Source organism: Nematolebias whitei, chromosome 11 (genome assembly GCF_014905685.2).
Source record: "Nematolebias whitei isolate Nwh7 chromosome 11, NemWhi1, whole genome shotgun sequence".
In the NCBI taxonomy this organism is placed as follows: domain Eukaryota; kingdom Metazoa; phylum Chordata; class Actinopteri; order Cyprinodontiformes; family Rivulidae; genus Nematolebias; species Nematolebias whitei.
In genome coordinates, this window is record NC_056508.1 from 22791962 (window position 1) to 22802154 (window position 10193).

General features: G+C 40.3%; 1 protein-coding gene across 1 annotated transcript in view; it reads right to left on the reverse strand.

Annotated features, from left to right (window-relative positions):
- Nucleotides 1-10193, reverse strand: part of LOC119416832 (chemokine-like protein TAFA-1) — a 43560-nt gene that overhangs the window by 6826 nt on the left and 26541 nt on the right. Inside the window, exon 3 of the mRNA XM_037684023.1 lies at nucleotides 1261-1401. Within this exon, the coding sequence (XP_037539951.1) occupies nucleotides 1261-1401 (141 nt within the window). The remainder of the gene's footprint in view (nucleotides 1-1260; nucleotides 1402-10193) is intronic.

Genomic DNA, 10193 nt, shown 5'->3' on the forward strand with positions numbered 1-10193 from the left:
GATAGATAGATAGATAGATAGATAGATAGATAGATAGATAGATAGATAGATAGATAGATAGATAGATAGATAGATAGATAGATAGATAGATAGATAGATAGATAGATAGATAGATAGATAGATAGATAGATAGATAGATAGATAGATAGATAGATAGATAGATAGATAGATAGATAGATAGATAGATAGATAGATAGATAGATAGATAGATAGATAGACTAACAACATCAAAATGTGGATGATAAACACCCACACCTGCTTCCACCCACATTTGCCCCACTCTGGGCCCTTGAGCAAGGTTCCTAACCCCATCATCTGATCCCCTGGGCACTCTAGATAGCAGCTCTGCTCCACACAGAGGGCTGTGGTAGCTCGGTGGTCTGTGGTTGTGTCAGGAAGGGCATCCGGCGGAAGAACAATTGTCAAGTGTTCGTGTGACTCAGTTCGCTGTGGCGACCCCTGAGGAAGGGAGCAGCCCAAAAACAAACAAACAAACAAACAAAAAATTGCTTATGAAGACTTCTAATATTAATGAAGAAAAAAGTGTAATTATGTTTTATATTAAAAATATGTCTCCTGTGTGCATGTGTGCGTACAACTCTTCTTCTGCTGGTTTTCGTCCTGTAGTATTATTGTCTCATTGGTGACACCTGCTATTCAAGAGAAGAACTGAAGCAACGCCGATCTAAACAGCTACAAACACTAAAAGTGTGCTTCATTCTGATTAAAATCAATTAATATTTCTGAAAAAACTGTTTACCTGTGTTTTATTATTTTTAAAAAGTAAATGCATTTTGCTAGAGATGGGCATTACATTATTTTCTGGGATCCAGATCATTTGGGTCAGATCACCAAATGGTTCAGCTCCCTCAGACCTGCCTCAATAATTCCAGTCACTAATTATTAAAAAACAAGTAGTCTAGTTTAATCTAACTTAATCTAACTGATTTGTACATAAATGGCTACTTTGTATATAAAGTTATACATTTCTTGTCAAATAATGAAAAAAGATTAATGCAATAGTATTTTATCGGCTTTATATGTTAAAAATATGTTCAGAATGGTGATTTCCCATTTATGCTGTTTATTTATTACATCACTAAACTGATAATTACATTCTACAAAAATGAATGTAAAATTTAGTAAATTCATGTACTTTGTATTTTAAACTGCAGCTATTGAAGTAATACAGAAAAAAATAATATTTACAGATATGTTTTACAGAGAAGGAGTCTAACCTTTTAATATTAAAATACTCACCGTCAACACACGAAGGCCTGTTTCTGGTGGTTCCAGCCACTTTTCCTGGCAGACAGGAACACTTCACCGTCTGAGATCGTTCCTCAATTCGATTCTTGTTACAGCACCTGTGAGCAGCTATTACTTCGCAGGTGCCCCCCTCTGATAAGGAGAAAAACAAGCGAACATCAGACTGCATTAGGCCGACATCTGCTTTCTGAACACATCGCTGTCAGTGAAGTTCTCCTCCTTCAGTTTGAAGAAGTCTAATGATGTAGAATTTATATTTTAAGCTCTACTTTAGACTGAAGCGTTGCCCTTTTCTAAATAATTTGTCAAAACACTCAACTCTTGCATTGGAGGACGACTGCTTTAACCACTCAGCCACGTACATCTTTTCAAAGAGCAGTTGGCTTGACAATAAGAAAATGTAACAATGTCCTAAAAGAAGTGTGTCTTTCTAAGGGATCTTTATTTACAAATAATTAATATAATTTTGATGTTTTACACTGTTGACTGAATACTCCGTTTTATCTGAAGGCATCATATTTTAAAGGCGCTCTATCAGAACAATTAGTCCTTATAGAGTTGGTGTTTTACAGAAGCAAAAACAGGTCACAGGTGCAAAGAGTTGGTCCTAAGAATGCAGACACAAAGTGCTTGAATAAATACAAACAAACATATTTATTAAAGAAATAAGCCAACAGCCTGAAAAGCCTAAACTACTTACAAAAAACTACTCGAGGAGAACACACAGGAGACCTGGACCTGGCATAACAAAACAATGCTAGACTGAGGATGGGATGAAATGCAGACAGCAATATGGACAGGGGACAAGCAGAGTTCAATCACCTGGGATCATGACAACTGGGGACAGGTGAGAGTGGGCGGGGCAGGAGCTGAAGGAGGAGGACAGACTGAGGAGAAGCAGCTGATGGAAGAGAGGAAACTGAACAGAACATTATCAAATGAAAGTAAGGTGTAAAACCTGACAACCAACAAAGAAACTACAAAAAAAATACACAGATCCTGACAAAAACAACCTCACAGGTTTTCCAGCTGCAAAATATAGTGCTAATTTTGCAGTTCGACAAATTAAGACAAGGTCTAAATAATATAACATTTTGTGCGCCTATTTTCATAAACTGCTCCTTTCACACAGAGGAAAAGTGACACAATATGGAAGTTCTCAGTAAACCAGAATAATTATTCTTGTGCGTCTCACTCTTTAAGCAAAGTCCTTGCAGAATGTTCAAAGTAAGAAGATTATGAAAAGAGGAATGTGGGTACACAGGGAATAAAGACATGTAATGGCAGATGGAGACACCTGCCTCAAGCTGTTTTTAAATATTAACACTGGATCCACCGTGCAATTATCACCAGCCTGTGATTGTGTCCTGGAGGATCAGAGGTTCAGGACCTGACGACTGTGACCCACCTTAACCGCTGGCCTGTACCACCCACTGCTCGCAGCCTCTCCACACATGAGAGCTGTGCAGTAAAGGACCATCTGACAATTACAGCCATCAGCGTGACACGAGATCAAGGAGGCTGCAGAGCGCAAGAGGGCAGGGGGGGGGGGGGGGGGGGGGGGTATCTGGTATATTGCCAGCAAAGTGATTTGAAGTTATGTTTGACAATGAGCTGGGGGTTTGTGAAATGTGTCATGGCTAGATTTGCATATCGCTTTACCACATTTGAATATTTTGGTTTGTCAGGTCCTACTGATGCAGAGAGGTTTCTGAGAAGCAAAAAAACTCTGTCCTGGTACACAGCCTGAAGTAAAAACTCCTGTTCAGGAATGCAGACTGGTTTTACTCTCTGCCGATGATCTGATGATCTGAAACTGCTGGTGGATTATTTGGTTTTTGGAAAAGAGCCTGCATGGATGCTCTGGTACTTTCTGAGAGACTGGTTCTTGAGCACAGCCACAAATACTCCAGTTAACGTACTAAAGCTAAACTAAAGGCTGAGCGTTCCTCAAAGGGATGTATATCACCCACCACCTTTCATGATTGAATTTTAGATGATCGTGGTTGTAGCCGTTTTGGTAAATTTTTTATTTTCTTTTTCTTTCGGCTGCTCCTCCCTCAGGGGTCGCCACAGTGAACCGAGTCGTACGAAGACTTGGCGATTATTTTTATGCGGGATGTCCTTCCTGATGCAGCCACAGACCACCGAGCTACCACAGCCCTTTGTGTGGAGCAGAGAGCTGCTATCTAGGACACCCAGGGGAGCAGATGGAGGGGGTTAAGGGCCTTGCACAAAGGCCCAGAGTGGGGCAAATCAGGGTGGAGGCAGGTGTGAGTGTTTCACCAATCCCACCCACATTTTGATGTTGTTGGCACCGGGAGTTGAACCAGCTATCTTCCGACCACCTTCTCTAACCTCTGCACCATCACTCCCCCTGTATTCTTTTACAAAACACTTATTGACAATCTCGTGGTATTGTGAGATCTCACAGGTATGAGCACGAGGCATATATCAAAGTTCATGCTCAATAATCCAGGTAAAAATAAAATCCAAGTCAGGTCATCAGGACGGTTTCTTTGTGTTGAAACATTTGGTCTTTCATCCAAAACACTCCAACGAGCCACAACAAACTCAGTCCCATAAGTGGCACACTCACACAGTGGGCAAACCAGTTTGATGGTGATAAGATGGTGGCTGGTGTTTTCTTTGATGTTTTGAACCACTTTAACCATAGCTGCCTGAGAGGAGGAGATGGAGGACTCCAGAAACCATCTTATCACCATCAAACTGGTTGGCCCACTGTGTGAGTGTGCCACTTATAGGACTGAGTTTGTTGTGGCTCCTCTGACTGCGAAGTCTTTTGGATGAAATACGAAACATTTCAACACAAACAAACCATCCAGGCGACCTGACATAACTTTTCTGGACTTGGCATATAGGTTGTCAACGACTCTCAGTCATTACCACACAAAAATTAGCCCAGTATCTGCCGAACTGACTGAGCTAGGGACAATTTTTTTTGTTGACTATAAATGGTTAGCTAAGACGCTATATTGGATTAGGTGGACTCCAATTAAAAAGCTGTAGATGTGCATTCAATGATTACTTTCAGGCAGTTTTGTTGAATTCCATCCATTAGTTTTTGAGATATTTTGCTAATTGATAACAGGGCTGATGCCAAAGTTATAAAAACCTCTTATCAAAATCAAAGTCTCATGCAATCAGTGCACAGAGTATGTGTTTCAAACTCCTCCCAGCTAACACCACACCAGCTTTTTACAGAATTAAAGAAAACTAAAAATAAAAGTTTTTACACAAACTCAAACACATCCCAACTGGGATTTGGTCCGACGACCTTCTCGCTGAGAGGTAACAGCTCTTTCAACTGCGCCACCGTGCCACCCTGTGAATAATCAGTTAAAACAAAATGATGATGGTGTAAAAGTTCATAAAATATATTTTGGAAGAACCCATGGAAAAAATTTAGATTGGAGATATTTTAAAATAAAAGATACTGGTGATTCCATTACGAAGTCTTTTAAGTACAAATCTAAATGAAAATCACATTTAACCATAAAGTAGCTTAAGTTTAATGAGGAAAGAAGGAATCTAAATTTTTGAGCTGTCATGTAAGTTCTGGTGGGGAAAAATTAACACAAAGACACCCCCCCCACCCCCCAATGACCTTCTGGATAGTAGCAGATCACCCAGTTTGCTTGTCTTTAATTCAACTGCTCCTCTGCATTAGAGGTGATTAGATCGTGATCAGGATGATTGAAATCCTCTCAGGATTCTGTGATTTGCCTGTGTGTGTGTGTGTGTGTGTGTGTGTGTGTGGGGGGGGGGGGGGGGGGGGGTAGCTTTAAATAAACAGAATCAGTGCACTCCTGACAAAGATTAAAGTTGGATAAGGGAGTTTTAAGAATGGAAATTAGGAGCCAAATTTTAATCCAAGGGGCAAAATGGGATTTTGAAATATTTGTTTCTTGTCATGTGTGTTAAGTTACCTGACTCCTGGCTCTGTGATGGAAAAAAAAAAAAAAACATTAATAGCAGCCTTTGGTAAAAAAAAAAATAAAAAAATCCTAATCTTGTAGTGGGTCTGCAGGAATGTTGCTGTCTGATGCACTCAACAAAAGGGCACAGCATTAATCGTAACATGCCAGTGGAAGCAGTGGGGCATCATTTGAAAACAACAGCCCACAGGGGTTTGTTCTTCTTAATGCATCTCCTTAATTGCATAAGACAGCCCCAGATTTCTACTTTGATCTATTAAAAACACACTACTCAACAGAATTAACTTGCATTGCTTGTTGCTAGCAATCGTAGCGCAGAATGAGGATACTCTATATTTGGAAACCATCACCCCTGAAGAATATATTAAAATCAAATAAAAATGCAAATCAGCGTGGTATTTCCAGCCGGCAGGTGTAGCGGGTACCTTTACACAAAAGCAATGCAACACTGATTAGTGCTCTTCAAGTTCGCCCGCGATTCCAGCCCTGCGAGTGCAACACGCTTCATGCTCCGAGAGCCCGTCTTTGCATCCTAAATATTTCAGAGGGAGCGGAAGGATAACATGGATGGATTGCAACGCTCTCCTCAGGTGAGAGCTGGAGCCATGCAAGGATATAATTGTTTTCTGTATTTCCATTTTCCCCCATTATCAGGGACAATGAGCAAAGTCAGTCTCACAGATAACAAACAGCTTCTTGTGTGTGCGCGCTAGTGTGCGTTTGCGTTGCCTTTCCAGAAATATTTTAACTGACAGGGATCAGGGGTCATGCACAAATTGTCTTTCATGAGGTAACAGGTCACATAAAACCAGGAGGTCACAACTAGAAGCGCCCTGTTTTTGTTGCTTCCTTTTTCCAGCCTCTTCATTACTCTGAGGCTGGAAATAAGAGCTGTCAGGCAGCAAGGTGACCAGCACCACAATCTGCACCCAACAGAGCACTGCTCATTTTCTCTTCCCGCTGAGATGGAAAAACATGACTTTGTTCTTTATGTAGCATCGCGTCTTTCATGTTTTTCTTTTTAAAAAGATTTATTTCATCCACTTAGTTCTTGTTTCTTGGTCATGATGATAAAATAAATTCTTAGGAACACACTGAACGCCTGCTGCATTGATTGATGAAGTCCGAGGTCCCAGTGTCTTTGGTCTTTCCTGCAGATGGTTTTAGGTTTTGATTAATTTTCATGCTGTAGATGTCAAGCCCAAATTAGAATGCTCCTAAATTACCAGAGAGATACAATCAGAAAGAAGAAAAATGGCCACACAGAGGCACAGAGACGCAGAATCCCAGTGAAGCCGTATGAAAGAACAAACTGAGACGTGAAAAACAAACACGAAGAGATTCAGAGAGACACGCGTGACACACAACGACCAAAATGAAACGCAAAACACCCATGATGCGATGCAAAATGACTAAACTGACATGAAAATGCAACCCAGACGAAGCAGAGAGGAACAACCAAAACTGAGCTCAAAACTTCATTAAAAAATATAAAATTAGACACAAACACCCCAAAGGAGCAGAGATCAAAACAACACCAAAGTGACACCCGAATAAACAAAACCTGTGATTTGTACCAACAATAATATGTATTGGCACGGTGAGTGATTTGTGTGTGTCTCTTCCAATCAAGGTGTCTCATTTCTGAGCAGTTTGAGTGGGAGGTCTTTACACCCCGGGGTGGAGTAATTACTTCATTTTTGCATTTGAAAAAAATAAAAAGTAGAAAATAAAAAAGCATATTTTACAACCTAGTACACTTAATATGTAAAATACTTTTTTTATTTAAAATGAAAAAAAAAAGCTTTCTCTCCAAATGTTGCTTTAGTTCTCTCCAGATGTTCTATTAAATATTTTTAGTTGAAATCATAGTTATTCACCCAATTAAACCTTAAATACAAAGATAAAGTTTCTCGCTCAACATTTTTAGCATCTTGCAGTAGTGCTGTAGTCAAAAAGTGGTCTCGAGACGGGTCTTGATCTCAAGACCCGTCTCGAGACCACTTTTTGATGGACTCGGACTGGACCACATTTGGTCTCGGTCTTGTCTCGGACATTTAGAACTCTGGATTTTATTTCAGGACCAGTCAAGACCACAACTGTGGAAATATCGCTAAATTGCCAGAATATTGTCCAGTTTATTTGTCAACATCCTGTTTTTATTGGATGCAAAACGTACTGGTTCAAATCAAAGTGATAACGTGACCCATTGCTAAATACATGTTTTGGTTATCGCTGTCACGCCCACCCCCATTCACTCGCACATGGTTCTGTACCAACAGAACATTACAGACAACAGAACATAACGTCGCAAGCAGGGGTGAAAGTAAGCTGGTACAGTCCGGTACTGCGTACCACTAAAAGATTCTGCGCCGGTACGCAGTACCTGGAAGAGAAGGCAGCGGCTGTCTGCTGTAAAGCCTCATTCAGAACCAGTCGCGGCTGCACTTTGGGTCAGAATAGATTCTCTAGCAATAAGCAGCCTAAAATGCGACTTAGTTAATAAATAGCTTTTTTTTCCTAATTTCAAATTGTTTCTGAACTGTTTGTTCTGTGCTGGAGCCTCAACTCTCTACTGCGGTGAAGTTAGTTTTACGTTGGACGTTGGATATTTGAGCTCCGTGGCTTCAGCGGTGTGTTCCTCTCGTTCGATCCGAAGCAGGCAGTCTGATTTCGGTCAGCTGAGCTCAGTCTGCCCCTCCTATGAGACGTAATGGTTTGCTTAGGAACCGTCAACAAATTACCGAACCAAACACTCTTCAGAAACAAAAATTTATTAGTAGGACCTACTAAGTTAAATACTTAGATTCTGTCATGATACAGGAAGTAGTTTTAGAAAAAATGATGTCCATGTTGGTAGGCTTACTTTTGCATTTTATATTTTTCTTTGCAAATTGGCGATAGGAGGTCCCACTTACCAGTACTCTAAAAATAAAAGTTCAGCTTTCTATGAAGTTCTCTAAAACAATGGTTCCCACTGCTGGTCCTTGAGGAGCACCATCCTCCATGTTTCAGTTGTTTCCCTGCTTTGACACACGATATGAATGAATGAGTGATTAACAGGCAGAACTTGAAGAAGTAATTGCATCACTGAATCAGGTGTGTTGGAGCAGAAAAATAACCTATAACATGGAGGATAGTGTTCCTCGAGGACCACAGTTGGGAACAACTGCTCTAATAGATCAATGTCCTCATAAGAGGACCCAGGGCTTCAGGATGTTAAAATGAGAAATAAATGAGGGTGCCTCGTCTGTCAGGTCTAGTAGAGTAGTTTAACATAAGTGTTGTGTCAGTGGGTCACATGACATGAAAATTATTGTGCAAAAACCACTGAATGTCTGATTTCTTTGTTATGTAGCTTTCAAAATGTATAAAAGCTGATAGATTCATTCAAAAGCAAACTTAAAGTTGCAGTATGTAACTTTTATAAAAAAATACATATACTTTTTTACATATTTGTTAAAACTGCCACTGTGTTGTGACGGTATAGTATAAGACAGATAATCTGTGAAAAGATTGAGCTCCAAGACTTGAGATCTTGGTCTTGACTTGGTCTCGTCCTCCCTCAGTCTTGGTCTTGACTTGGTCTCAGACTCTAAAAGTCTTGGTCCTGTCTCGGTCTCGGTACACTCTGGTCTTGGTCTTGTCTTGTTCTCGGGTTAGGAGGTCTTGATTACAACACTATCTTGCAGTTTACTTTGTCATCGCCACCTGTCACCAAAAGTTGAAGGCTGAGGAAAACATTTTGGCTTGCCTCTGTGTGTGTTTGTCCAGTTCCAGCCCTTGAGGGCCACCATCCTCCAAGCTTTAGATGTTTCTCTGCTCTAATACTCTTGAAATGAATCAATGTGCTCATGCTTCTGTAGAAAAGGAAGAGGTAGTTCCACCATTGAATCAGGTGTGTTGGAGCAGAAAACAAAACAAACAAACAAACCATGCAGGATAGTGGCCCTTGAGGACAAGGATTGGACACCCCTGGTCTGAGACTGTCTTATTGTATGTTGTTACTAAGGATGCATGCTATCGACATGGTATCGGTATTGGCTGATATTAGCACTCAAATTCAATATCGGACATCGGCCATTCCTTTAAAATAACTCGCCGATATAAAAGGCAATGTTTTCGCCTGCAGTGGCAACACAATGTGATGACGTTACAGCACAATGTGATGACGCCACGTGCGCATTTCCGAGCTCACGGTGGAGAGTAAAATTCAAAATGACGGTGGTGTGGAAGTTTTAGTTTTTGTTGGTGAGGATCTCGAATTCCAAAGATTTATGGACTACGTTGAGCCTTGCTACATCGTCCCCAGTCTGAGATAGTTACAATCCGTAATTTCCAACGTTGTTGAGAAGCTAATAGCCGATAGCACGACTTGTTGGGTGAGTTTTACCTCAGACATTTGGACGTCGTGTTAGCCCCGTTAGCGTGATTAGTCTTACGGCACAAGGGATAGACAAAAACTTTGAACTTAAAAAGTCTGTCCTTCATGCACAGGAGTGCAGAGGATTCCACACTGCAGCTAGAAACCTGGAACAAGCCTCCACAAGTGAGACAGCATCACAGCTGACTAATGCTAATAAATAACATTTAACACTTTTCATTTAATATAAGTTAAAGTACTATGCATATCATATGGCAGTTACTTAATATACTGTATGTCACCAGCTCTTACAGCTGTTGCACAATTTTTGTAGAAAATAATCCTAAATAGGAGGGCTATGTTCTGACAAAAGAACATATATAAAATATTGGGATTAGCATCGGTTATCGGCCAAATAAGTTTTAACATATCGGCATATCGAATATTGACCAAAAATCCAATATCGTGCATCCTTAGTTTTTACCAAAATAAAAGTTTGAACCACTAAATGAAAACATAAAATTTTGTATGTACATCTACAAATGATTACCTTTTGGAGTTAACCTGTATACAAATAGCTGCCACAGATAACTGACCTTATA